The sequence below is a fragment of the Halichoerus grypus genome, chromosome 8 (assembly GCF_964656455.1).
Source record: "Halichoerus grypus chromosome 8, mHalGry1.hap1.1, whole genome shotgun sequence".
NCBI classification, from domain to species: domain Eukaryota; kingdom Metazoa; phylum Chordata; class Mammalia; order Carnivora; family Phocidae; genus Halichoerus; species Halichoerus grypus.
Genome location: NC_135719.1, coordinates 150,567,978 through 150,595,701, shown reverse-complemented (window position 1 = coordinate 150,595,701; position 27,724 = coordinate 150,567,978). Strand labels below are relative to the sequence as shown.

Genomic DNA, 27,724 nt, shown 5'->3' with positions numbered 1-27,724 from the left:
TACCGAGCCGGCCTGTGAGAAACCAAAACCCACGTCCACACGCAGACCGGCCTGCGGATATTCGCAGCAGCTTCCCACGGAAACCCCCCGGCGGCGTCCACGCCGTGAGGCAGGGCGAGGCCCACCCAGACGGCGAATCCCACTCCGCCACAAAAAGGAGTGGAGTCCCGACACACGCTACAACACGGTCAATCTCGAGAACACGCTACGTAGGAGAAGCTGGCCACAAAAGGCCACGTAGCGGGACTCCATTTATAGGAAACGTCCAGAGAAAGCAAATCTATGGAGAGAGAAAGCAGATTTGGGGGCTGGGGGAGGCAGCATGGGGAGTGGCCGCTAAGGGAACTTCGGGGGGATGATGGAATATTCTAGAACTGGATCACGGTGCTTGAAGGCCTTGTAAATCCGCTGAAGACTCAGCGGGTGAGATTTCTGCACGGACGTTCTGGGCTCCCCTCGCCCCCACTCTGGGTCTGTCTGGCACCTGCTCTGCTCCGGTCCTGGGGGTGTTTCGGGAGCAGGCAGGCCCGTGTCCGCACAGCCGCTGGGAGAGGTCACTGCACGTTTGCCCGCTGCTCCTAAACGCCACGCCGCCGCTCCCGGGGCCAGCTCTTTTCTTCTTTATTGGTCTGAGCCTCTGCAGACGCCAGCCTCGGGAGCACACACCTGGGGCAGGGGCGGGGCAGGGGGAGCTGGCAGCCGCCAGGCCTGGGTCCTCAGCCTCCTCTCAGCCCAGCGCGGGGAGAGCCCGGTCCCTCTGGAGGGGGCAGCGGTAGGGAGGGTCATTCTGGTGACAAGGTGGCCAGGCCCCGGCCGTGGCAGCCAGGGCTGGGTGTACTGGGACGGGGGCCAGCCCCGGGGGAGCCGCCCTCCGTTTGCTGAGCGGGGGGACCATGGCCTGTTCGTGGTGATGCTGGCCTGCCCGCCCCTACCCCAGGCCCTCGGGTCCTCTGCCCGCCACCTATGCCCAACTCAGCTACCACAGAAGAGCAGAGATGCACAAACAATCATATTTCAGTTAAAATCCACTCAGCTCCAGCCCAGCCAAACCGGTTGAGAGGCCGAGCTGGGAGCAGGGGCCCGGGGCTGGGTGAGGAGGCAGCGGGCGGGGGTGTGGGGCTCCAGCTCTGCCCGGCTCCCGTGGCTTTGTGGGGAGAGGTCTGCGAGGGCCTGTCTCTAGAAGCATCTGGGCGCCAGGTGGCTGGAGGGCAGGGCGCAGGCTGAGAGGCGCCCTGGGGACACAGGCCCTGCCCACGTGCCCGTGGGGGTGCTGTGGTGCATGCAGGTGCAGGCGTGGGCATCGGCATTCAGAAAGCAGACCACAGAGGGCTGGGGGCGTGCAGGCTGTCCAGGACGGGGCCGGGGGCCGGGCCCTGGTGCCTGCTGGGGTCTCGGCCACATGCCCCCGAGCAGCTCCGGGAGGCCCACCTCCCTGGAGGGTAAGGCACAGAGTTTTGGTTTCTCAGGGGCCCAGTTCCAGCCTGGCCCTGGAGGAGCCCCACTCAGCAGCACGTCCGGGGCCCACTGCTGTGCGGGGGCCGGCCGCGGGCACGCTCACTTGGCTTTGGGCTTAAGGCTGAGGCCTGTGGAGAGCGAGAGGAAATGGCATCGTCAGGAGCAGACTTGCTGGGGACAGGCTCCTGGGATCCCGTCACCATGGCCTGGTGGCCTGGCTGTGTCTCCCCGGGTCCACGCTGACCTTAGGCCCTTGCTCTTGAGCAGCAAGACTCTTCCAGGTGGAAGGTGCTGGGATGACCCCCAGCCAGCTGGCTCTTGTCCACCTGGATCTCTGGGCCTGCCCCCCCCCCAGGCCCTGCTCTCCACCCCCTACCAGGCCCTGCTCTCCCCGCTCTGCCCTGCCCTCCCCTCTCCCCGGTCCTGCTCTCTCCTATCCCCTCAGGCCCTGCTCTCCCCCCTCAGGCCCTGCTCTCCTCCCTCCCCACAGGACCTGCTCTCCCTCCAGCCCCCAGGCTCTACTCTCTCCCCCTCTGCCCTGCTCTCCACCCCCCCGCCCCCCCTGCTCTCCCCCACCCCCCCTGCCCCCCCTGCTCTCCCCCACCCCCCAAGGCCCTGCTCTCCCCCACCAGGCCCTACTCTCTCCCCTCATCCCCCCTTTCTCCACTGCCCCCAGGCCCTGCTCTCTCCTGCCCCCTCCCCAGGCCTGCCACCCCCCACCCCTGACAGGCCCTGCTCTCTCCCCCTCTCTGGGCCCTTTTCTCCTCCCCCACCATAGGCCCTACTCTCTCCCCACCCAGGTCCTATTCTCCCCAACCTTCTCCACTCTCACGCCCCACCCCCACGAGGCCCTGCTCTCTCCCCTGCTCAGGCCCTGTTCTCCCCCCTCTGCCATGCTCTCCCCTCCCCTCAGACCCTGCTCTCCCCCCTCCCCCTAGGGCCTTCTCTCCCAGCCAGGCCCTGCTCTCCCCCACCCTCCCAGGCCCTGCTCTCTCCCTTCCCTCCAGTCCCTGCTCTCTCCCCGCACCAGAGGCCCTGCTCTCCCCCCCACCCAAGGCCCTGCTCTCTCCCCCTACCAGAGGTCCTGCTCTCTCCCACCCGCCCCAGGCCCTGCTCTCTCCCCTCACCACTCTCCAAGGCCCTGCTCTCCCCCCAGGCCCTGCTCTCCCAGCCCAGGCCCATGCCACACTGTCCACCCTCATCAGTCAGTCCCCACTGCTGCCTCTCCCTGGAGCTTCCTCAGTTGCTTCCCTATCCACCCCTTACACTGGATGCCTCCTGACTTGTCTTTTTCCAGCTCTGGTCCCCAGGGCACCAGGGCCCCACCTCCACAGTTCCTGCCACCTGCACGCCCCCAACCGGCCCTGCAGGCCCCCTGCCCACCAAAGCCCTCTGGTCCAGGGCCCCTTGCTCGGCTCTTCCCTGCAAATGCCCTGCCCCCATGGCCACCCCAGGCTCCCTGTGGGTCTTGAGCAGACAGGTTTGAGGATCATGCTTGAAAGAGATGGGGCACAGAAGTGAGAAGAAGAAAAGTCAAAAGTCATTCAGAGCAGGGTTTCTGTCGGCCCCCCCAGGGTGCCAGGACCCAGGGCAAGGCGGGGCCAGGGCACCACATAGCAGGGGGCTCCCAAATCACCACCTCAACCAGGTAATTGGCATCCAGGCCCCTACCCAGGGGATAAAAGGCCCCAAGCCCCTCTTGAGGGGCCCTGGGGAGGACCCACATCACGTGTGTCGAATTCCTGCCCCAAACACAATCTGGAAGCAGTGGGGGGGAAGCCATGGGACACCCCTGAAGTGAAGGTGCCTTCTACACGGGGGCCACCCGAGACAGACAGAGGCTGGATGTGTGGTCCCCAGGGGTGGGGGGTGTCTCGGTTCCAACAAGCCAAAACAACCAGGCAAGGTGGGACCCCTGCCTGGGCCCTGCTGGGGCCTGGGGCTGCACATGACAGACCCCGAAACATGCTGGATGGGGGCTGGGGAGAGCAGCCTCATTCTCAGGAGACCCTGGGGGCTGGGTTCAAGTGGCACGATGCCCCTAACTCTCAAATCCTTTAGTGAAGTTGAGAGCAATGCAGCAAATGCTGATCATTTCACTCTTTTTTACAAGTTCTTGCCCTTTCGGGGTGAAGGGTATGTGGTGTTCGTTATGATCTTGCAAATTCCCTGTCTGGTTGAAGTTTTTCCAAATAAAAGGTTGAGGAGACAAGGAGGGTGGGATTCCTTCCTCCTGCCCCCAGCCACTGGGATGCTGGGGCCCAGGGTGGGGGAGCGAGCACGCGGCAGCGGGACCGCTATGCTGGAGGACGGGGGCGGTCCTGCGAGAGCACAGAACCGTGCTGGGCACACTGATCTTTCCCTGGGCAGCGGCCACATGTGGCTGCCAGCCCCCCAAACCCACAGACCACTCGGCCCCACTTGCTAGTGTACGCTGGTGTTTCCCACCAGAGAGCCAAGCTCAGAAAGTAACCCCAGGAGCAAACTCTGGAACTGAGACTAAAGGCTGTACCCAATAGTGAGGATAAACTGTAAAGAGGGGTGCACCTGACCTCGCTTCTGCCCTTGCTTCCTCTGGGCACTGCTGGACCTCTCCTCTGTGCCCCGAGTCCTGCGCCCCGGGCCCTGCAGGCCAGCACAGCACCGGGGCTCCGAGCTGGGGGCAGGTGTGTGCAGACCCAGGGGGCTCCCCGCTCGTGAGGAACTGGTCTGCAAACCACCAGCATGGTCCGGAATGCGGCAGGGACCCCAGGCCTGTCTGTCTGCATCTGTGAGCCTCTCGGGCCACGTCAGAGACAATGACGGTCCTGCCCATACTTGGGAGTCCTGGGAGGCCTGGTGCAGTGGACCCGGGATGTGCCTACAGACCCATCTGTGGTCCCCAGGACCTGGCCGCCAGGGAGGGGAGGTCCGGCCATTCCTTGGAGAGGGCTTGTGGCCCGCTTCTCCCTGGCAGCCAACCCCTGGGACTGTCTCTGTCCCTCACTGCCTCCCTGGGGACATTTGTGGCCCAACAAGGGCCAGAGGAGGGCTGGGGTGTGCCTCATGGAAGGTCTCAGAGCGAAGGTGCCACCCTGAGAGACAGGAGTCAAGAAAGCCCCGGGCTAGCCAGACCGCTTGGGACAGGTGCAACCTCCGTCTGTCCTGCCCGGCCTAGGAGGCCAAGCCGCCCCCGCCGTCAGAGCCCCCCCGCCGTCAGAGACCCCCGCCGTCAGAGCCCCCCCCACTTGAGGCCTATTGGCCAGCGCACAGCTCCAAGGTCACACCTGGCCGCAGCAGAGACACCAGCTAAGCAAGGCACGGCTCCTGCCCTTCCATGGGGGGGGAAGGCCGAGGCCAGGCGGGTCCCACCACCAGCGGCAGAGGCGGGCAGGCTCTGGGGGGGCGGGTTAGCGTCCGGGAGGGCTGGGTGCGGGCGGCCTCTGGCGCCGTTAGTGCTCAGCGCCCGCGCGGGTACGTACCTCACTGAACCACACAGAGTCTCTGTGTTTTACTATCGTCAGAGTCAGGGACAGGCTCTGCTTCCAAACAAGAGAGACGCCCTCAGCGGCTTGCTCCTGACCTGCCTGAGCTCGGAGCTGGCGCTCCGGCTGCACCAGACACGGCGGGGTCTCAGGCAGCCCCTGGCCGCACCCGCCCCGGCCACCACTCCCTGCCGGGGACGCTGTGGAACAGGAGTCGGTGGGCCAGGGGCAGGGCTCCCCCTCCCGAAGCCGCTCCTCTCACGAGCACAAGGGTGGCCATCTCTCCTGCAGGACATGGGGTGTCCGGGCATCACCCACTCCTGGGGGGAGAGGAGGGAACGGCCGGCCGCGGCTCGGCGCTCGGGGCCCTGCTGTGGGTCACACATCAATGCCCCCAAGCCCCATGTGCCCTGCCCACCTGGGTCCCCTGCTTCCGGGGGACGAGGAATGACAGGAGGGGAGCCCCAAGTTACCTTCCTGGCTCCTTGAGGGACGCTTCTTCCTTCGCTTGCCCGTCCTCTTTGAGGCCTGTCCCCGGGCCCTGGGGAGAGTGCCGGACCCTGAAGAGTCCGTGACTGTGTCCTCAGAGAAGGACCTGTCCAAGGATGTGTCCAGTGCAGAATCTGGGGCTGTGTCCTCCTGGTCCCCGTCGCCGTCCCCGTCGCCGTCCCCGGCCACGCCAGGGCCTGTGGCGGGGAGGTCGGCACTGCGGCCGTGGGCAGCTGCGTCCGGTGGCCCCTCCACGGTGCTGTCGGCCTCGGCCAGGCAGACGCCCTCAGGGGCTGTGGGGTCTTCAGCATCTTGGCTCGACCCTCTCACCCCGGGAGGCTTGTCACCAGAGAGCTTGAGAGGCTTCAGGGCTTGCGCACCTCCCAGCGCCACGGGCCAGGCGCCCTGAGAAGGCTGGGGGCTCTGAGGGTCCTCGGTGGTCAGGACATCGCTGGCATCCATGTACCAGGAAGAACGCCTCTCCAGGGGCCCAGGCCCGCCCTCCTCTGATGGGTCTGCAGTGGGCTGTGGGCTCGGGGCAGTGGCATCTGAGAGGTCCCAGCCCCGGGGCTCAGAGGTGGGGCAGCTGGTGCCTCCTGAGGGGACTCTGGGGGCCGCTGTGGACACAGCACATGGCAGCTGAGGGCGGGCCCCGACTCCCAGACCATCCTGAGGATGTGCCCAAGGGGGAGGTCTCCGTCCACCCCAGCTTCTACCCGAATGCCACCAGCCCTGCAGAGCCCACAGCCCCGAGACTTCCCTGGTGGCCTCCAGGTGTGGGTTCCCAGAGAGCAGGCCCACGGTGTGGCCGAGCAGGGGACACTGGGCTTTCATCCCTGTCCCTAGAGCGCCCCCCCACCGAGCAGCCACGCTGAGTGGAGCGCCCCTCTCCCAGGCCCCGTGCCCACCTCTCCCACCACTTCAGCATCCCTGGGCCCCGGGGACAGGGACACCTGTCAAAGGCCCTCGCTGCAGACGGGAGCACCAGGAGGCCGAGCTGCCCCTCTAGCCCCACCTCGTGGCCGTGCCATTTCTCAGGCAACAAGGGAGCTGCCCGGAGGACTCTCCTATGAGGTCAGAGAGGGCTTCCTGCAGGAGGGGGGAGCAGGCAGCAGGGATGGCGGGAGGGAAATGGTGATGAGAGGCAGGAGAGGGTCTCACCAGGCGCCTTGTCCCTGGGCGGGTCCGTGGCAGCCGCCTTGCTGCCCCACTCTGCGTCCCCTCGGCCACGGGCCGTCTTGCGCAGCTGGAAGCCCTTCCTGATATCAGCCAGCAGGGCGTCGATGACACACACTTCCTCCTGCTTCCCGACTCCCCTCCTGACTGAGAAGCCCCAGGGACCCTCAGAGAGGCTGCCTGTGGGTCCCTGGAGCCCACCCGGGTGACCCTGAAAAGGAGATGACCTGGAGGGGGTGGGCGGTGCCCCAAGAGCTTCAAGGATGGGGGACGAGCACGAGCACGAGCACGGAGGACTCGCAGACCTGGCCCCAAGGAGGCCCGCCCCCCCAGCTCTCCCTCACCCCCCAGCTGGGCCCGGCCTCACCAGGCTTCCCGTCCTCCCCCCGCGGCCTCCGCGCCTCCTCCTCCACCAGCTGCTGCTTCCTCCTCTCGGCCTTCGCCGCCTGCTCCTTCCGGTCCTTGTTCTCCTGTGCGGGTGGACACAGAGCCCGTGACCCCCAGCCCTCAAGGGACGACAGGAGTCTGGCACTGAGGGGCGATTCCAGTTGCTCTGCCGAGGTTGGAGAGGGGCTGCGGCCCGGCCCACCTTCAGGGCGCGGATGAAGAGGTCCCGGAAGGTCTTCATGGTGCTGAATGTGTCCTCCAGGGACAGCTGCTGAGCATCCTCACACAGGTAGCTGGCCAACTCTAGCTTCTTCTGCTCGATGGCCTGGAACACCTCATCCAGCGCCTGGGAGGCCTTGATGCTGGCCTGGGGGCAGGGGGCACGGTCACAGCCTGGGGGGGCCCCCGCGCAGGGAGCCCTGGGGGCAGGGCGGGGCCCCCGGCCGCAGGAGGGTGACGGCTAGCTGCAGCGGACCCCACAGACAGCGGGCCCAGGAGGTCTGGGCACTGCGGCCCCTGGCATCGGGGAAGCCCCTCACTTGCAGGAACCACCGTGGGACCGGGGACAGCATGCCGCCCTCCCGCGGGGCCCCTGGCCGGGCCCTGGCCTCCCCCATGCTCACCGGCCCCTGCCTGGTTCGCTGGCCTAGGCTGCCGCACCCGCAGCGAGGCCCCCCCCCCCCGCCCTGGAAACGATCCGCCGTCGCCCCCCGGCCCAGACCCCGGCCCCGGCTTGCCTGGACGCGCTGGGTGTACTGTTTCTGCACCTCAGGGATGGAGGACCACACCTTCCGCTCTGTCTCCAGAAGCTTCTTCAGGTTGGTGCTGGACTCGGAACGGATGAGCTCAAGGTTGATCCTGAAAAACACCCCAGAGCCCGGTGGGGTCAGGTGACAGCTGTCCAATCTTGTGGGGTCAGTGGAGCCCCTTGCCTGCGCAGGGACAGCGGGGGACACTGGACCACACACCCGCAGGTTGCTGGAAACACGTCAGAGCTCTGGGCGGGCCAGGCGGGGCTGGGGCTGAAATGCTGGGACAGTGAACCCAGCGGCTCAGCCCATCGTTGGCTCTCAGGCCTGAGGACCCTCCGCAGCAGCACGTACCTGGAGTTGGAAGGTCCAGGCCACCCTCCCTGAGCTGCCCCTCTGCGCTGAGGGGCCCCATGAATGCAGCCCCACTTGCCTGGGCCTCGGTTTCCCCATCTGTACAATGGGAGTGGCATGGCCTTCCTCACGGGCTGTTGTGAGGCTCAACCTTGTAAAGAGGTGGCATCAGCCTAGCCCCTGGTGTGACCATGACCAGGTCACTCCCTACCTCCCCCAGGCCTCAGTTTCCTCCTGCAAATCACGTGGGGAGAAGCCATGATGGACCCAAGGTCCTAGTCTGAGGTGAAAGTGAGCCTTCTATGGGGCAGTGGTTCCTGGGGGCCTAGCCTGGCCCAGCCACCTCACTGGCCAGGACGAAGAGGGCGCCAGCGCAGGTGAGGCGGGGGGGGTGGGGGGTGCCCGTGCGGGGAGGCAGGTGGGGGGGCGCCAGTGCGGCCAGGTGGGGGGCCGTCGCCGGTGCGGGGAGGCAGGTGGGGGGGCGCCAGCGCAGGTGGGGGGGGGGGTGCCCGTGCGGGGAGGCAGGTGGGGGGGCGCCAGTGCGGCCAGGTGGGGGGCCGTCGCCGGTGCGGGGAGGCAGGTGGGGGGGTGCCAGCGCAGGTGGGGGGGTGCCCGTGCGGGAGGCAGGTGGGGGGGGCGCCAGTGTGGCCAGGTGGGGGGCCGTCGCCAGTGCGGGGAGGCAGGTGGGGGGGCGCCAGCGCAGGTCAGGTGGGGGGGCGTTGCCAGTGCGGGGAGGCAGGTGGGGGGGCGCCAGCGCAGGTCAGGCGGGTCGGGGGGGCAGGGGGCACCTACCCCGCTGCCTGGGAGGGCTGCTCCAGGTCCTGGGGCAGCTGCAGGAGGTCTGGGTGGTTCTTCTCCACCTCCTGCAACAGGACGGGTCCAGTGAGAGCCCCGTGGCCACACCCTAGCCCCAGGGATGCCCGAGCCTCGGGGGGGGGGGGGGGCAGCCCCGTCCCACCTCCAGCACATGGTGCAGCAGGGTCACGCGGCTCTGCTGGGACTTGGTTTCCGTGAGCTTCAGCAGCGTGCTGATCTTGAAGCCATCAGCGTCCCCCGTGTGGCTGCCCTGCGAGGGCCCGGGTCAGGAGTGAGGGCCCCTGCTGCCTGGCAGGGGGGAGCGGGGGGGGGGGCGGGGGGGGGCTCGCTTACGTAGTTAAGGAAGTTTCCAATTTTCAGGATCAGCTGGCAGAAGATGGGCAGCCGGTGGCTGGTGAGCAGGCCTGTGGGAGGGCACCAGGGTGAGGGAGGGGAGGGTGCTGCCCGGTGTCGGAGGCTGTGGCGTGGGGTTCTTCGCTCCCCTCCCCCGGGCTCGGTCCGGGGGGGGCAGGGTGGCTGGAACCCCCCCACTGCGAACAGGCTCAGGGGCTCTGGGTGCAGGTCTACCACTGCTAGCACTCACTGCACCCCCGCACCCCGGGGGCGGACGACCCCTGCCCCCTGCTGGGGATGACGCTGCCGGGAGGAACCTTCCAGAAGGTTGTAGCTGTGGCCTCCCCGGGTCTCCCCTAACCATCCGTTGGGGCTTCGGGGAGGGTGGCCCTCCTGGCTCTGTGGCCAGGATGGGAGTGGACGTCCACTGCGTGTGTCCCTACCCTGGGGCTCGGTTATGTTCCTGCTCGTCCCTCATTTGGAGAAAGCGGTGTGTTCACGTGTGTCCCTGAGCACGTACCTGTGTGTGCATGCTCGTCGTGTGCACGGGGGCCTGCGTCTGTGTGTGCGTGTGACTGTGTGCACACGCAGCTGTGTACGGTGCGTGTCTCAGAGCAGGGGTGTGTCTGTGTGTCTATGGTGAGGTGGGGAAGGTCAGCGCCCCGGGACCGCTCGCTCTCCGGGTGCCAGGTCCCCCCCAGCCCCAGGCTTTGCCCCCCACTCACTGTTGCAGGCCGCGAGGACCAGCCGGGCCTTGGGCTGCACCATGTCCAGCACGACGGCCGTGCCCTCACACAGGAGCAGGCACTCCACCCGCAGCTGGTAGCTGGGGACAGAGCAGGAGATCAGGGACTGGGCCCCCCTCACCGGCGCTGGGCCTGCAGCTCGGGGGGCCGACGGCCTGGCCCTGTTCAACGTGCACGTTCCTGGGCCAGGTCCCAGCGGCGGACTCAGCAGGCCTGGCGTAGGGCCCGGGAGGGGGCACGTGAGACAAGCACCAGGTGGGCCCAGGAGGGCAGTCACCTCCCTGCGGGGCGCCCCTCCCTCTCAGAGCAGGTGGGCGCGTGAGCGATATGTGCGGCGGTCCTCGCGGAGTCCCGAGGGAACAGTCTGCACAGCCCCACTCCCTCCTCAAGGTCTAGGCCCAGTTCCCCCCGCCCCTTCCCCACCACTGGGCCCTGGGGTCCGAGGGCTGCCCACTCACCAGGGAATGCCCAGCAGCAGGAGGTAGAACTGGTCGGTGTTGGCCAGCTTGGCCCGATCCTCTGTGAAGGAGCGCAGGTTTTCGATCTGCAGGGAGGAGGCCCACACATGGGATTCCAGCTCCCATCCCCTCCCAGGAAGCCCCCTGCACTGCCCGGCACCTGCGTGTACCTGCCCCGCCAGGGCCCACTCGTGTCCAGCACAGCTCCGTGCGGCTCCGGACTGTGCGTCCGTGCGTCCCCTCCTCTGTCCCTTGCTGGGGGCCCCCAGGGCAGGGCTGGCAGGCTCTTTCCCACTCACCTCGTGCTTTTCAGGAAGGAGCTTGAGGAGCTGCTTGAGAACCTCCACGTCGAATTTGGTGGTGTCCCCAGCCCGGATCATAGCAGTGACGTCCTCGTTGGAGCTGCAGGAGGGAGGGCGTGGTTGGGGTGGGAGCCCAGGGAGCACGGCCACCTCCTGGGGGCTCCTGGGGACCCTGCCAGTCGGGGGCTGCCCTCAGCCCATGATCTCTCTGCTGCCTGGGGGCCCGAGCTGCCGGGACACAGAGAAGGCAAACCCCCTGCCTGGGGTCACACAGTAACGAGGCTGGGGGCTGAATACCGCCCTCCGGGTCTGCACCCTCCGCTCCTCCTTGCGGGCGGCTGCTCAGGACCCAGGCAGGCCGGCTCATGCATGCCCAGGGAGCTCCCTGGCAGGAGCCAGTGCCCAGCAGCTGCAGGCAAGGACTTGGGGGCCAGGAGCACTGCCCGGTGCTGTCTGGGCCTCAGCTTCCCCAGGAAGTGGGGCCTGGTGCTCCGCAGGGCCCCCAGCTGGGCCGCCTGCGGCTATGACCGGCCGCAGGGAGGGGGGCGTGCACTTCCCAGGAGCGGCCTGCAGAGGGCACTGCGCAGCCCAAGATGGGAGGTGCGGGGGAGGGGAGGGGGCTCGCCAGGAGGGGCTGCTCACCATTTAAACTGCTTCAGGAAGATGTTGAGGTTCAGGCTCTTCTTGGAGTCCAGAAAAGTGATCTGGAAAACACCCCGGCCCTGGTGTTGGCCCCTGAGAGCAGCACAGAGGCCCCCGTCCGAGCCCCAGCCCGGCCCCACCTCCTTGGGCTCCTTCCTGGCCGGGGCGGCCACGTGCTCCTTGGGCTTGGCCTGGGGGAAGCAGAAGAGCCGCTCGATGCTGGAGAAGTCCGGCTCCACGACCTCGGCATCCAGGCTGTTCAGCGAGGCCCACATGGAGTTGTGCTCTGCGCATGGGGTGCCCGGTCAGGCTCACGCCCGGGCCTAGGCCCAGACAGGAGCAGGGCTGCTGCAGGTTCGGCGGGCCACTTGTCCAGCAGCCCAGCCCCTGGCCGCGGGAAGGCAGCCACTCACGGGGACGAGGGGTCCTTACCTTGTGCCACCTTGGACGGCAGCTTCTGCCAGTTGAGCTTCTTCATGCGCAGAGTGGGAGGGTTTACTCGCCGGTGGCTTGGGACCCAGGCAGAGTCCAGGCCGTGGCTCACGTGGGCCACAATGATGTCCTCGCCACCCACCCTAGAGGAGCCAGACAGATCCGGCAGGGGTGGGGCGGGAGGGGGGCACCCTGTGCCCGGGAGTGGGGGGGGTAGGGCCCCAACCGAGACAGGCAGCGGGGGTGGGGGAGGGGGCGGGGGAGGGGGTAGGGGGGCCCCCAGGCCTGGCAGTGGGGGAGGGGGTGGGGGGGCCCCCAGGCCTGGCAGTGGGGGAGGGGGTGGGGGGGCCAGGGCCCCCAGGCTTGGCAGTGGGGGAGGTAGGGGTGGGGCAGGAGGCCCTGCAGGGGAGCCGGGGAGTGGGGGTGCAGGTGGGACTTGGGTGGGCGCCCGCTGCTGTGGGGCGACCATGCTGCTCAAGCCCTGGACGTCGACGGCGTGCAGGCTGGTGAGGTCGGCCTCGGGCTGGCGGCCCTCCACACCCGCCTTCGGGGCACCACTGTTTTGGGGCACGCTCCCCTTCTGACTCTGGCCTAGGTCGGCCTGGACACTCTTGTGGGCCTTGTTCAGGGAACTTGGGCGTGGCCGCCCTTTGACGGACAGGAGCCGCTCCACCATCTCTTCTAGGGTGCATTCTTGGACTGTGGAGGGGTTGTCCAGGGTCAGGGCAGGTGCCAGAGGAGGTGGGTGGTGGGCGGCGGGCAAGGCATGGCCACTGCCCTCAGGCAGAGGGTGGGTGAGGGGCCAAGGACGGAACCCTCCCATAACGGTCTAAGACCCCACTGTCTGCCCGCTGGGTTGGGGTCAGGGAGGGCGCTGTGGGCAGGACGCCCCCTTCTGCCCCACCTGCTCACCGTCACTGGCCAGGAGCACAGCCCGGTTCACCAGGTTCTCCAGAGCCTCCCAGAGCAGCTGGCTGGAGGGGAGGGTGGGCTCCAGGTAGAGGAGGCCCTGCAGCATGGACAGCAGCTGGGCAGAGGCCGGGGAGCAGCTCACCTGGGTGGGGAGGAAAAGGATGCGTGGGCAGCCGTGCCCTTCCCGGGGCAGGCTGATAACGGCAGGCTTCAGACTGCCAGGAACGTCCACCCCGTCACCGCTCTGGATGAGCCGGAGCTGGGGTTCCCTGACTGCTGCAACGGTGATATTTGGGGTTGGAGCCCTCTCCATGCTGGGGACTGCCCTGGGCATGGTGGGAGGTCTCATGGCATCCCCGGTCTCCACCCGCCTGAAGCCGGTAGTGCCCCTTGCCTGACTGAGACCACCCCAAATGTGTCCAGATGTTTCTGGATGCCCCCTGGCGACACTCGTCCCCTGGCTGAGAGCCGTGGGTTCAGCGAAGGACAGGAGGTCCCGGCCAGGGAGGGCCTGAGCTGGACCAGAACGCAGCCTCCTGGCCTCCTGCTGGTCCGGAAGCCCCTTGGGCCATTCGAGGCAGCCCACCTGCGGGGGCCCAGGACAGCTCAGCTACCTCTGGGCAGCCCTGGTCTTTGGGACGCCGTCCTCCCGGGTCCCGTGGCCTTGGCTCGCTGCCTGTGACAGCGAAGACTGCCCCCAGGCTGCCCGCTCCAGCTCCGGGCTCCTCCTGTCTCCAGCCCCCTGATCCCTCGCTGCTCCCCGATGTGGCTCCAGATCTGGCCCCACTGCTCTGGTCGGGTGGGGTCTCTGGGTCAGGGAAGGCAGCCGAGTCTGAGCCCCGGAGCCCCGCCTCTGGAGACAGGCCCCGGCCAGCTTGCCCCGGCCCAGCTCACCTTGTGGAACACAGAAGCAAAGACCTCCTGGTGGCTGTTCATGTTGATGCCCCCACAGACGCGCAGCAGCTCCTCCTCGTCCTCAGCCTTGGCCTCCGCGAAGGCCTCCAGCTGGATCAGCAGGTCAGCATCCTCCAGGTCCCTGGGGCGAGAGGGCCGGGTGGGCTGAGGCTGCTGCCCGCCCCCCGCCTCCCCCCCGACCCTGGACAGACGCACAGACCTCTCTGAGCGGGGCTGTGCTGGGCACGTGGCCCTGTGGCTGGGACAGGTGGCCCCACCCAGGAGAGTGGTCCTGATGGGGCCTGGGAGGGGCGTTCTCAGCTGCGTGGGTTCCCAGAACCCAAATAAGTTTGAATTTCAGGAAAACAGCGAGTGGTATTTAGCATGAGTATGTCCTATGCGACATCTGGGATATGCTTATGCTAGAACGCCTTGTTGTCGGTCTACACTCCCACTTGACGGGGTGTCCTGCATTGTGTCTGGCAACCCCCAAGGCCCTGGGCCGAGAGGTTCCGCAGGGTGGCCCGTCAGGCAGTGGGAGCGACGGCAGACTGCACTGTCACTGGGACCTGGGTCCAGCGGGCCAGGCCCACCGGGGCTACTCCTGGAAGCCCCCTCTGCCCATCTGGAGGTGCCGTGTGGGACCCAAGGAAAGGGCGAGCCTGGCTTTGGAGAACAGTGGTGGGGACTCACCGTAGCCGTGTCAGGATGTCCAGCAGCTGCAACCCTGGGAAGGGACCGTGGGGTCAGCGGGCCTCAGGGGCTGCTCTGGTCAGCCCCCCGCCCCGGGTTGCTTGCGTCTTCTGAGGCCTTCCCCTCTGCGCTCTCCTTGGGCTCATTCCCACCACCCAGAACACCCAGCCCGTGGGCGGGAGGGGGACCCTGCCATTCCTACAGGTACCCAGAACGCTCTGGAGGGCAACACGGTCGTCCCCGCTAAACGGTCACTGCCACCCTGGCGGGACTGGAACTGGGGGGTCAGCCTCACATTGAGAGCCATGCAGGACTCATTCCGGGGCCCCAGGGGAGCGGGGGGTGCAGCTCCTGCAGGGGGCACGGGGCGGGCCGCGGGCGCTTACCGATGAACTCCCCGCGCAGCTGGGTGCGGGTGCGGAGGTCCTCGGGGCCCAGGATGATGGCGTTGATCACACTGAGCAGGGTGACGACATAGGGCACGTTGTCGCTGTCGGAGAGCTCAGTCATGATGACACTGAAGCGGTACTGCTGGCTGCACACCGTCTGCAGGGCGGGCGAGGGTCGGTCAGCACGGGCCCCGGCCCCGCGTGCACCCCGGCGGCCCGCGGCTCACCTTGTAGTGGTCCAGGGCATCCAGGGTCAGCGTGTGGCCCTCGGGGGAGTAGATGCACAAGGCGGCCAGCAGCTCGAACACCTGCTTCTTGACCATCACGTTGGACGTGTCCAGAGCTGCCGAGGGCCAGGGAGGCTCAGTGGGTCCCCCCGCATCGATCCCAGGCCTGGGCTCCTCCTCCTCCCGGCGGCCCTTCCCCACCCGTCTGACCGCCCGACGGAACCCCCACTGCAGCGGGACAAGCAGGGCCCGCAGGTGGACACCAGGGGGCGCTCTGCACCGGCGCCCAGGCCCCTGCAGGACCGGTCCGCTCGGGCGGGGCCGTAGTTCCGAGAGCGGCCCCTGCTGGCCCACACTGGCACAGCTCCCGGGCTGAGCCCAGGTTTTCACCAAACAGCCTTGGTGCCTCCTCGTCGCCCGACCCCCGCCTCCCACTTCATCCCCCGCGCTGGGGAAGCGCTGCGGGTGCCCCTTGGCCGGCCTTGCTGAGAGGCTACAAGGGACTCCACGCAGCGCACAAGCCCGGGCTGCGTAGGACGGGCCTGAGTAGCCGCTGGCTTGCTCAGCCACACAGGCACTCGGGCCCCCCACCGGCCGACCCTCCGTCACCGCCCCCTCCCGCAGCTCCGAGCATCTGCCGTAGGGCAGCACAGCCTGACAGGCGAGGGACACACAGTGACCCCTGTTCACTAAGGGCCACCTGAGGTCACTCCCAAAGGTAGGAGACTGACGCTGGGTGCAGCCTGGGGAGACTTCCTGGAGGAGGTGACCGTGAGGGAGAACTGAAGGAGTCAGCAGGTGCACAAAGGCACAGCGCAGCCTGAGCAGGAGGTGGGAGCAGGGCACCGAGCGGGCAGGGTAGGGGTGTGGGGAAAGGTGGTCTTAAGAAGATGCCACCAGCTTCAGGTGCTGGCCAGAACCGAAGGGCTGTGGCCCTGCGGAGGTCAGGGGCTTGGAGCCAGGCGGAAGGTAAGTGGGGCTACTAGGGTGGACTTGCGTTTTGGGCCCAGGTGAGTCTGGCTGCCAGGGCACGGACCAGGGTGGCAGGTGGGAGGGAGGGGCGCTGTAGGCCAGAGACGGGGAAGGGGGCGGGGCATGAACAAGCACAGGGCTGGACGGAAAGGCCAGGCCAAGTCACAGAACGGAGGGGACAACTAGGTGCAGCGGCTGGGGGACCATGGCTCTGAGCTGACCTGGAGGGCTCAGACTTGGGGCGAACGGGAACCTGGTTCTTCCTCCAGGAAGCCCTCCCTGCTGCCCCGCGGAGTTCTCTCCTGCGACCCCAGCCCTCCCGCTGCCCTCCGAGGCCCAGAGCCTCCATACTGAGTTGCGAAGGGCTGTGTGTGCCAGGCTGCCCGCCCACCGCCCAGCAGCGGGCCGCGGCTCACCCAGGGAGAGCTGGTGCACGTAGGCCTGGTTGCTCAGGATGTACTCGATGCCCTGCTGCGAGTTCATGACGGCGCGCACGCAGCTGATGCACGTGAGCTGCAGCAGGGCGTCGGCGATGCGGGCCACCCCGCGGCCGGACAGGCGCGCCAGGGCCTCGAGCAGCAGGTCCAGGCCGCTCTGCTCCAGGAACTGCACCATCCAGCCGCCGTCGCTGCTCTCCAGGCGCTTGCGCAGGCCCGAGTAGTTGACCACGGAGGGCATCTGCAGCAGCCGGATGCACAGCTCGGGCTCCGCGCTCTCCAGGTTGGCCTCCGTGGGGTCCGAGTCCTGCGGCCCCAGCTTCTCCTTCAGCGTGGCCCACTTGCGCTGCGCACCCTCCTTCACCGACATCTTGCCGACCTGCGGGGCCAGGGGGAGTCGGGTGTGAGCCCCCGGCCCGTGGGGGGAGGCAGTGTCCTCTGCCTCGGTGTCTCCCTCCGCCTGCCAGACGGGCCTGCCCGGGGGACACTGTGCCCTCGTCCCGCCGTCAGGGCCGCCGCCGTCCCGGGCTTGTCCTCGTGCGCACCCCTGACGAGCCGCGCATCGGCCGAGTGGGCAGCAGCACCGCCTCCCTGTCCACCCGAGGACCTCAAGGCAGCTACACTGGCAGGAACACCACTGATCCAGTAGTGACGATGCAACAAAAGTGGCGTCTCTGGGGCTCCCTTATCTTGTCCCAGAGCACTTCCCCTGCCCCGGGGACGGGGTCAGATAGGGGCAACCGGGAGGGGCCGTTCCAGACCCTGGGCACTTGGGGGCTGCCCACGGCATCAGGCGTGTGGCTGGGGAAGGGGCCGACTTGAGGGTCATGCCCGGAGCTCCCCCCCATCACGAGCAAGGCCAGGGCCCCGTGGGGAAGTAGCCCTGCCTCTGAGGCCCTCAGTTCGTCCATCTGTGTGGGCAGAGGACCGGATGTCCCCTGAGGCCCTTGGCATGTGGAGCTCTACTCGATGCAGCCTCAACAGGTGTGAGCCCCCCACCCAGCATGCCCCCCAACCCTGCCTTCCCCCAAGAGGACAGGCCGGCCGTGACTGGGCCTTTGCCAAACCCACTAAGCCCCCCTCCTCGGGGCCCTCGACGGTGACGCTGTCCTCAGCCAGAGCCTCTGGGGACTGGCCTCAAAGGTCAGGGGCAGCCCAGGCTCTCCTGCGACCATGTATGGCTCGGGTCTTGTATTTAGTGCGTGAGAAGGACAGCACGGAGCTGCTGAGAGGGCGCCCGAGAAGCAGAGCACAGCAGGACCACCGAGCCTCATGCCCAGGGCCTGGCCCCGCCACTGCCCCCCCCAGGTCCCCAGCCGCCCCACGTTACAGGAGAGGAAAGGAGGGTGGTACCTAGAGAAGCCAGGTCACGTGCCCAGCCCCCAGAATTGGAAAGGGCAGAACTGAGTGAGCCTGGACCCCAGGCAGAGGGTGGCCGGAGAGAGGCTGGCCATCCAGCCTAGCCTCCCTCTCAGGGCTGCCGGACCCGGTACGTTAGGGGGGGACTCCAGGGGCCATCTGAGGTCCTACAGGAGATAGAGGTGGAGTGGGGACAGGAGCCCAGGTGCCTGTCCCTGGCCTGGCTCACGGCTGGCACTCCTGGAGGCCCCACTCCCCCTCTGCCTTGGTGAGTGTCTTGGGTGTCCTCCTTTGTGCTCCCCGAGTTCCCCCCACCCCAGGCATGGGATGGCCTGGCATTCCAGCAGCCCCTCCTCTGTTTGCAGTGGGTCCACACCAGGAGTCCAGCCCCCCGCCAGCCCCTCATCCTCCTGCCTGGCTGAGTGCCAGGCAGGCTCGTGGGGGTGCCCCAGGGAGGTGGTCTCGTTGAGGGGAAGAGAGGCTCTGGCCTGCGTGCGCACCGGCTCTGGGCCCACCAGGCCACTTGTCCTGCGTGAGCCACCCTGTCCTCACCCGAACCTCTGGCATCTGCCCACTGGGAGCATCCAGAGAGGCAGGGGGTATGGGCATCCCTGCAGAGGCGTCAGGGTGTCCGTCAGCCCTCCCTGTGACGGCACGGTTTCACCACCCGCCCCCCTCCCCCACCGTCCACTCACCCAGATGCGCAAGACCTTCCGGCTGCCTCTGCCCACCCATTCCAGGCCCTGCCTCAGGCTGCCCCTCGCGCTCTCCTGGCTTCTCATCACTGCTGCCCACTGAGCTGCCCGGCCTCCAGCTGTGGCTCTGGTCCCTCCTGGGCAGCCTCCCGGGGCCAGGGGAGGGGGCTGCTCCCGGCACCATGAAGAGCACAGCAAGCGGTCTTCGCACACACTGCTGCCCACCTCGGGTGCTGCCGCTTAAAGGCGCAGCCAGGACTGACCCTCCCTTCCCCGCCCCACCCCCGCCCCACTGGCCCAAGTCCCTGTTTCCTTGGCACACGCTGAGTGCTGGAGCATGAACTCTCCCAGGCCAGGCCTCCAGCATCCTAAGGGTCTTCTCTAGCCAAGAGCCCCAGGGGTCCCTAGATGCAGAAAACAACCTCTCCCAGACAGCCTGCATAGCCCAGAGCGCCCCACCTGGCACTGCCTAGGCCTCCCTGTGCACCCCCAGCTCCTGGGGCCACCAGCTCACTACCCCAGGAGACCCCACCTGCAGGGGCCCCCTTGCAGGAGGTGATCAGCCCTGTCTACCTGCCTGCCCACGAAGGATCCTAAGCTGTGTGCCCTGGAGCTGAGTTTCACAAGCTGGTCATGCCCCTCCACGCGTGCATTATACACGCACACAGAACGGTGCGCGCTCCATGCACGCACGATACACGCGCACAGAAGAGGACACGCACACAGTAAACAGCATGTCACATGTCCATATGTACTCGAATGCCTCACATACAGGCACGTGATATCGCACACCTGGCAACAATCAGACAGGATGTATAGACGCGCTCCACATGCACACCGTACACACGCATAGAACACCGTGCGTCCACAGGAACCACGACCGCGTATACATATAACCAAACTGTAAAGCGATCCCGCTCTCCTGCCCGCCTGGAGTCTCAGCCAATTTCAGGGGGTGGTGACCCAGTCCCTGCCAGGAGCAGCTCCCGAGACACAGCCTGTCCCTGTGCGGGGGGTGGTTGACCGTTTCTGCCGGGAGCCCCGGAGGGAAGCAGGCGTTTGCTGCAGTCAGGAGAACGGTGGGGAACAAGCCTTCCTGGCAAGAGCCGGGACCCGCGTGGGAGGCGGCGTGCTGGAAGGCGGGAGCCAGGCTCCTGGGCTTACTGGCTGCGTGCTCCTGGGGACGGGACTCTGCCCTCTGCTCCCGGTCTGTCAACTGACAGGTGCGGTGGGCTTCCCAGTGGATAAACTGGACCCGGCGGGCACCGAGTGAGCGCTCCCGGCTGTTGTCATACCGTCCACGGGCCGCCCGGCCGCGCCCAACCCGTGGGCCGAGTGTCCCGCTGCAAGCCAGCCTGGCGCCTAGACAGGGCGGGGTCGCAGGGTCCCTCCCAGACTCCGCCTAGTCAGGGTGGGGCGGGGCCACACGCTCCGGAATGTGATCTCCGGGCCCCCGCACCGCACATGGGGGTGGGGCCAGCCTGCCGGGGGCGGGGCCAGCGCAGGAATTTGCATCTGCAGAGCCTTTTTCCGCGGCAGGCACCACCCACTGAAGAGCACGACCGTCTCCCAGGGTCCAAGTACCTGGCGGCTCAGGCCCTACCCAGTCCCTCGGGCAGCTGAAAGGTGGGAGAGCTTCAGCGCCCCCCAAGTGCCCCGCAGGCAGTCCGTCCTTCGCCCTGCACCAGGGGAACTCTGGTGAACAGGGGCCTTTTGCAGAGGAAGACACTGGGGCTCTGACATGAGTGGCACGTTCCCCAATGCTTCTTCAGCGCTCAATTTTGTCCTACCAATAAAGTGGGGTTCCCGCTGGGGCGGGGTCACGCCTCCCCCCTCAGCTGGGTCAGTCCACTGACCGGGCGCGCTGCTCACCCGAGCTCACCCAGCCCACGCCGGGGCTGCCCGGAGGACCCGGAGGAGACGCGGACACCCATCTGCCTTTCTGCCCACGCCCTGCCAGCCCCGCACAGCAGTACCCGCACCTCCATCCGGGCACCCACATGCCAGGCAGCTGTGCGGACTCATGGGAAGGCACCGCCCCTGCCTGGCAGGCGTCTGTCAAGCAGAGTGTGTTCCTGGGGGGGGACAGGGGGCAGGATCGAAGCTGCCCCCCCACCCCCCGACCTCAGAGTCCAGCCCCTGCCATGCAGATGGAGAAACTGAGCCAGAGAGGGAGGGCCTCCTGAGGCGGGCACTGGGCACCAAGCTGGGTCCTGGGCATGGCTGCTGGGAGGCCCCCGCATGGGCCCCCTGGGGTCTGAACAGTGTGGTGGGGTGGGGAAGCCCAGAGAAATGCCAGCGCTCAGCACCCTTGAGGAGCGGGTTTGGCCTTCTGTTCCTAGATCACTGCGACGGCTGGGGGAGGGGCTGGGGGGCCCAGGGGTGGGAGTGAGGGGGAGGGGAGGCACCGGCTGGGGACAGGGGCACCCGGGAGAGGGGCTGGCTGCTGTGGGGAGGCAGCCTCAGGGCAGCCCTGCCAGCGTCAGCACAGGGGCTGGGTGTTTCTGGGCCCAGAGCCAGTGAGGGCGCGGGGGCGGGGTGCAAAGAGTGAGCTTGTCTTCCTTGGGGAAGGCGGGTACAATGGCAGGAGCGGGGTTCCGGAACTGGGAGGCAGGGGCTGCCACACTGTATTTTTAGCTCCAAATTTTTCCACTGCCTGGCAACCCTTGTATTGTGTTTCCAGCAGCAATTCCCTGGAGCTCAGGGGCAGTAGGGACCCTGCAGGATTGGGGGATGCCCCTGGAGCTGATTCCTACTCAGATGCCCCATGTCCCTTCCTCCCATCACCTGGGCTCCTTTCAAGCCTCCAGTGCACGCACCACCTTCCCCACCAGGCCGGAAGCCCTCAAAGGACTAGCGTGGGTCACCCACCAGGGGCTCATCCCAGGCCGGAGGCCATGCACAGTGGGCCTTGGGGAAGGAGGAACAACCGAGTGCCTACCCACCGCCCTCCCATCCCCAGGCACAGAGTGCGGACGCCTTGGCCAAGGGGTGGTGTCCTCACGGGCCCCTGGCCGGTCTCACGTGCAAGCAGCGCTCCAGCCCCCTGCTGCCTGCAGTCCCAGGATGGAGTGCAGGGCCTGTGCTTCCCAAGCCCTCCCCTGAACGCCACCCCCCAATCCCGCCGTGTGTGAGGGGGCCTGCCGGGCCACTGCGCATCCAGCAACAAGACAGGAGGGGCCGCTTGGGGGTGGGTGGGCACCAAGACCTCCACAGCGGTGCTGAATTAAAAACAGAGACAGGAAGTAGGACACCAAGTCGTACTGTGTAGGATTTCAGCCATCAAACGTGTCCCACCAGACACATGCCTGAATGCTAACAGAAGTTGCTTCTGGGGTGCATGTGGTCATTTTCATAATTAGAAAGAGAGAAAGAGCACAGTGACAGAAAAGGCCCACAATCTCTGAGGGGAACTGGGCTCAGAGGGGGCCCGCCCCCAGCGCAGGCCGCCAGGGACGCAGGGCAGAGCCGGCAGCTGGTCTCCCCTGTGGCACCACAGGGTGGAGGGGGACCGAGGGGGCTGGGCTGGGCAGGCTGGCGCTGAGAGCCCGGCGACACCGCTGGTCAGGGAGGCCAGGCCTGGGGTCTGGGGGCAGGTGGGACTGGTATCAGACACGCGGTGCCCAAGCCTGGCCTGTTTGCCTCCTCCACCCTCCTGGGTTAGGAGAGAAGTGGGTGGCAGCCACAGAAAGCCACAGAGAGGGCTGCCCTGGTGTAGAGGATGGACTTGGACAAACAGGAAACGCCTGCTAGAGGGTGGTGCATGGCTCTGGAGCCCCTCGCTCACGGGAGGAGGGTGCTTGCAGTGCAGCCCTGGGCCCGGCACTGTGTGTGTGCATTTCTGGGGAAGGGCTGGGGGTGGTCTGGGATCCCACCTCCCCCAGTGGGTGGCTTGCTCTTAGGGGAGGGCAGGAAGGGCAGAGGCACCCACGCCAGGAAGCTGAGCTTTCGCTTCCACCTGCACTGCGGGCTCACGGGGACTGGGTCTGCCCTGGCGTCTCGCTGCCGCCAGCTCTCCACCTCCCCAGCTGTGCGTAAAAGCAAGGCCGGGGGGGGGGGGGGGGGGGGGAGGGCCTGGCCGCCTCCGACTTGCTCAGGTTTCAGGTCCAGAGTCTGGCGGCCCGAGGCGGGGAGGGGCTGCCGGCCTGCCCCAGCACAGGAGAGCGGCACGGGGTGGCCAGTTCCGTCTGTGACTGCTTGAGGGGAGTGAGGGGTACAGACCTGTGGTTGGGTGTGAGGGACTGCGAGGAGCTGGCTGGCCCCCATGTGGCAGGGCGGCATCTGAATCTGGGGCCGCTCTACCGCCGGCCGCACCTTCTACCAACAGGGCCTCCCCTGGGCCCCACCGGGACCTCAGGCTGGCACCAGAATCCCTCCTTCCTGGGTTCTGCCCCCCAAGATCAGATGCAGCTCAGAGATGCCTCCTCCAGGAGGTCCCATGTCCCTCCCTGTCTCCCTGCTGCCCTCGGGAAAGGCCTCTCCCGGGCTGGGAGGACCCTCAACGCCCTGATGTGTGTGCCTGTCTCAGGCCTCAGGCTGTTGGGGTGCAGCTGAAGACTGCCCACTGCCTGTCCTGGCAGTCCCAGCCCCTGGCCCTGTCCCACGTGCCAGCCTCCAGCCCAGGAGCAGGGAGAACAAAGCAGTGGATTGAAGGGGGGGAGGGGCCGCCTGGCACTGCCAGGGGCTGTGGCTAGGGCCCTGGGGGCAGAGGACAGCTCAGCTCTGGGTGAGATCAGGCTCTGCTACGGCCTGGCTGTGTCCCTTGGACAACCCACAGGACTTGCCAGGGCCCTGGTTGCAGTCCTCCGATGGGGACGAGCATGTCAATGCCCACCCCCGAGCCCGCCGATAGATCCACAGGACGCCATCTGTAAACCGGGCCCTGGAAATGCCCAAGTTCCCACCCATCCACTGTGTCCACTGCCGCCTCCTCCTCCTCAGCCAGGCTGCCAGGGACCAACATCGAGCTGGGATGCAGCCCCCACTCGGTCCCTGGACCCCCAGGCTCGGCGGGTGAGCAAGACACTCGGTGTCCAGCACGAGACACCCCGAGGCATTCCCTGCCAGTTGCCTAGGGCCAGGCCCATCGAGGATTTGGTCTTCTCATCCTAAAATGGCCAGGATGTTCTCCAGGGATGCTGGGTTGGCTGAGTCAGTCCCACCTGCTGGCCTGGCCTGCACGGTCCCTCCTGGGCTGTGCCCCCCACCTCCTCTGTCCCCACCTCCATGCAGCCCGGAAGCACCAGGCAGGGCCGTAGGTGCCTCCGAACGGGCAGGATCCCATCTGGGCACGTGGGGCTCCTGTTCTCAGACACTCATGTCTACGCACGGGGAAGGCAGAGGCAGGCAGGGAAGGGGGGACAGGGAGCGCCCCCGACCCGGGCCAGCCGGAGAGCAGACGTGGCCTCCCTGCTGTTGTGTGCCAAGCTGTACTTGAGCAGAAATGGGGACCTGGGCATGGGGACACAGACGGGGGGGAAGCAGGCTGCACACTGAGGCCACACTTGGGACCAGGCACAGACGGGGAGACTGAGGCCCTCCGACACAGCTGGCCAGGGCCCACGCTGGCATCCACACTCATGTCCAGCAGCACTCGGCAAGGCCAAGATGGAGCTCAGGAACAGAGAAACCCCTGCCCCACGGGGTGTGTGTGTGTGTGTGTGTGAGTGTGTGTACGGGGCGGGCACTGTGTATGTGAGCGTGTGTGTGAGTGAGCGTGTGTGAGCATGTGTGCGGGCGGGCACTGGCCGGGCATGATGGGTGCTGGGGACAGTGCAGGGAAGCCATCACCCAGGGCTCTGTGTGTGTGCGGAACCGGCCTCCTCCTCTCTGACCCGCTGCGCCCTGGCTTAGCCTCAAGGCCAGGCTTGGAGGTTACGCCTCAGAGCCACCATCTGCTAAATGGGAAGCACAGTCCGCCCCCACCCCCCAAGTGTGTTTCCTGACTGGTCTCCCACCCACGGACGGCTCTACCCGACGACCCTCAGTGGCCCTGGACACTCACTCCGGCTCGGTGGGGCTCTGCCTTCCCTGTGGGGTCGCCCAGGCCAACCTCATGGGAGCAGGGGGCTCTCGTCCACCTTCCAGCCCCTCTTTTCCTGCCGGGACCCAGCTCACAGGCAGGGGGTGGTGGAGGGTGCTGCAGCAGCACATGGGTGGGAGGGGGCCCTGACCAGGGAAAACTGCAGGGATGAGGTGGGGCTGGGTGGGAGGGGGCCATGAGGGGGGCAGGCAGAAGAAGGCGTCCTGTCCTCAGGTAGCCCCGGGGCAGGGGCCTCTGTGTGGTCTAGCCGTCCCAGCGTCTGTCTGCGTGGGCTGCTCGGAGTCACACAGGTGGGTGCCCCGGTCCCCGCCCTCCCCGGTTGGGAGCCCCAGGGGTGCTGCTTGGCCAGGACAGAGCTCTCTTACTCCCAGAGGGTGGTGCTGGGACGCCACGGGTCTCTGTGGCGGTGACGAGGGACATGGGGCTAGCCTTGGCCTCCAGGTGCCCCCCGGGGCCAGCCCGTTCTCACCTTGACCCCGGGGAAGCACTTCCTGTACGCCCGCACCCTAGCCCGCTGAGCACTGAGTGAGCACAGAAGCGGATGCACATAGTAGGGGCTTTATAAATGCGTCCTGCCACAATGGCACCACTGATTCTACAACCCAACAGCCCCGTGCCTCAGTTTCCTCTTCTGTGAAGCAGATGGTAGTCACAGTACCCATGCCCCACTGGGCCGGCGCGAGGGTCGGAGGCCGTGGGGCGGAACGTGGCAGGCTGGCTCATTCCGCACACAGACCCTGCTCAGGGCCCTGGGCAACGCGGCCGCGCACAGGCCAGGCTCCGCTGCGCACCCGGCAGAGCGGGGAGGAGAAGCCCCACACCCAGGCCGTCCCTTCCGTAGTCACACCTGGGGAAGGTGCAGGCCCACCCTGCCCCTCTCTCCCTGCCTGGCTGGGGAGGCGGCTGGCGGTCACCGCCAAAGAGCTTCCCCGCATCCTGGAGATTTCTCTACACGCTGCGCAGACGGGCGGCTGTGTGAACAGACCCCACACCCGCTCAGGACCAGGCTGCCCCGTTTCAGAGGAGGAACGGGCAAGACCCTCCTTCCCAGGGTGAGGCTGGTAGGCAGCCAGGGGTCAGACCCTGCTCTCACACCTCCAGTGATGGGGAGCTCACCCCCTCACATGCACTCCTTCCTTATGGGTTGAAACCAGCCTCCTCATCTTAGGCATCCAGGGTCCCCCAGGCGTGGCGCTGTCTGGGGACAGCCCCGAAGAGACTGGCTCCTGCCTGGCCTCAACCTTCCAATCCTGGCCTGTCTCCTCTAGACCCACTTCTGTCCACTGTCCTGAAATAGAGGTGGACATGCCTTTCCCAATCCACTGTGTCCACCGGGCCTCGAACCATGCAACTACTAGATAGCCGCTGTGTGCAAGCCCAGAGCGGGAAGGAGCCAGGCAGCTGAGTCAGACCCCATCCCTCAGACTGTGGGGGGACTTTGCCTTCCGGTTCCTCTTCTGGGTGCCCTGGAGAACACTCCCTGCCCTGCTCCAGAGCCAGGGCGACCGCATCATGCCCTGCACCCTGCGGCAGCGCCCGACATCTTCCGGCTGCCTTCCATCCCTCCCCAGCCCTCAGGCACCTGCTAACTTTTCCAGCCTGGAAAATCACTGCACTTTGATGAAAGGCGAACAGAGTGTATGTAAGGTTAGGAGCTCCCGGGGCCTGGCATGTAGGGTGTGTGCAATTAGCTCCGACAGCCATCAGCACCTCCACAGAATGGGGGGGCCTCACCTGAGAGTTAACTCTCTGCTGGAAAGCAGTGCAACCTTGACAGACAGATCACCCTGGTCCCCTCCCCAGCAGGGCCCCTCGGATGACCTGTCCGTCAGCCCCCGAGCTCCTCGGGGGAGGCGGAAGGTGGGGCCTGGGCAGCGGTCAGCTGGGGGCTACTGCCCAACTTGGCTTTTTAAATCAGGCGTTGGTGCTGCCCTGGTGAGGGAGTGGGGGCACTGAGTGCGAGGCCCCAGACTCCAGACCTGGCACTGAATGCGGATATTTGATACCCTAGGTCTGCAGCATCCTGTCCCCGAAGGCTCCTGCCCTGGACAGCACCGTGGAGGCATCTGAGGCACTTGCTCTGGGTCTCTTCCTCTCCACTGGGAGCGACAGGGAGGAGGTCCACGCCTGAACCACTGTCCCCATCCTTCAGGGTGCAGATGGGGAAACTGAGGCCCAGGGCAGGCAAGAGTCCTGCCCAGGTCCCACTGCCTGAGGGGGCAGGAGGCGGGGCTGGTGGGAAGGGAAGTTCCCAACAGCAGCTCTCCTGAGGGTGGGCCTCACCCACGCAGGGTCATGGCCAGCTCCGCCCACATGGACTCCCGTGTGGCCGGCCAGGATGGGGCACAACGGAGGCCAGCCTCCACGCGCCCTGGGGCCCTAGGTTACAGACCCTCAGGAGGCCAGGCACACAGAACCCCCGCCCGAGCTCCCCGGGAGCAGCTGGGGGCTGATGGAGGTGGTGACCCCAGTTCCTTCTTGAGGTCATGCTCATTCCTCAGTTCCCTCCTCAGGAAGGAGGTTCAGGGGTGGGGCTGGAGGAGCACAGAACCAGCCTCCCACCCCCAGGCTTACCAGCCCCGAGCAGTGACGGGGGCTCGTGCCCCCAAGGCCTGCCTGTGGGGGTGCCAGGGCCCCGTGTGCGCCCACCCGCGCCCAGGCAGCTGCGGACACAACAGCACCGGCGGGACCCCAGGCCGGCGCGCGCCTCGCGGGGCTACCCGGGCTGCCGACCCGAAGCTGAAGTTTATTTTCCCAACTGTGGCTGATTCATGGTCAGGATGTGGAGGCCGCGGGGAGGGGAAATTCTGCCCGCAGCGGGTGGGGCGTTGGCCGGGCTCACCCTCGACCCGCGACCGCGGCCAGGGCGTGCGGGCCACGTCTCCGCGCGGGGGTCGGCAGTCCGCGGTGGGCTGCGCCCTGGGGCCAGGGGCTCCTGGGGCGCCGCCCGGGAGCTGGGAGCCCCGAGCCCGCCGCCCTGTGCCGCCACCTGGGGCGCACCCCGCGCTGCCCCAACCCCCCTCCCCGGCCCCAAGAGCTCCCTCGCTCGGACTCAGTTTCCCCTGCGGCTCCTGGCCGGGGGGCGCAGAGGCGCGGACTTACCGGGCGGGGGCGCGGCGGCGCTCGCTCGGGTCGGGCCAGGGGCCGCGGCTGCCGGCCCACCGCGGGCTCCGCACCGCTCGGGCTGGGCTCGGTTTCGGCTGGCTCGGGCTGGGCTCCCGCTGCGCGGGGCGCGCGGAAGAGGAGGTGCCGCCCCGCCCCGCCAGCCCGCGGCCACGTGGGGAGCGGGCGCGGCCCGGG

The 27,724-nt window shown here is 67.2% G+C and overlaps 1 protein-coding gene across 7 annotated transcripts; it reads right to left on the bottom strand.

Moving 5' to 3' along the window:
* Positions 1-188: 188 nt before the first annotated feature.
* INF2 (inverted formin 2) lies at positions 189-27,678 on the bottom strand. Of its 7 annotated transcripts, XM_036113887.2 has the most exons (23): positions 18,382-18,570; positions 16,307-16,706; positions 14,919-15,034; positions 14,689-14,848; positions 14,303-14,336; positions 13,610-13,751; positions 12,716-12,857; positions 11,804-12,502; positions 11,512-11,657; positions 11,372-11,433; positions 10,727-10,829; positions 10,428-10,513; positions 9,949-10,049; positions 9,224-9,294; positions 9,033-9,140; positions 8,867-8,937; positions 7,709-7,829; positions 7,174-7,338; positions 6,952-7,054; positions 6,570-6,731; positions 5,393-6,025; positions 4,917-4,973; positions 189-1,583 (listed from the first exon to the last, which is right to left on the bottom strand). In XM_036113887.2, the coding sequence occupies exons 1-22, from the start codon at positions 18,466-18,468 to the stop codon at positions 4,918-4,920; spliced, it is 3,768 nt and encodes a 1,255-aa protein (XP_035969780.2). In that variant the 5' UTR covers positions 18,469-18,570; the 3' UTR covers positions 189-1,583; position 4,917. The 7 variants fall into 7 exon arrangements, with proteins under 7 accessions (XP_035969780.2, XP_035969789.2, XP_077910415.1 ...); XM_036113896.2 differs by lacking the exon at positions 4,917-4,973; XM_078054289.1 differs by lacking the exons at positions 189-1,583; positions 4,917-4,973 and adding an exon at positions 4,984-5,045 and having other exon boundaries at positions 18,382-18,571.
* Positions 27,679-27,724: the final 46 nt, after the last annotated feature.

Excerpts from the sequence above, each read along its gene's own strand:
- INF2 (XM_078054288.1), bottom strand. The coding sequence starts at position 18,468 with ATGAGAAGCCAGGAGAGCGCGAGGGGCAGCCTGAGGCAGGGCCTGGAA. Across the intron at positions 12,503-12,715 it reads TGTGCTCCTGGCCAGTGACG|TCCAAGAATGCACCCTAGAA; the intron begins GTGAGCAGGTGG and ends ACCCCTCCACAG. Across the intron at positions 10,830-11,371 it reads TTCCTGAAGCAGTTTAAATG|CTCCAACGAGGACGTCACTG; the intron begins GTGAGCAGCCCC and ends TCCCTCCTGCAG.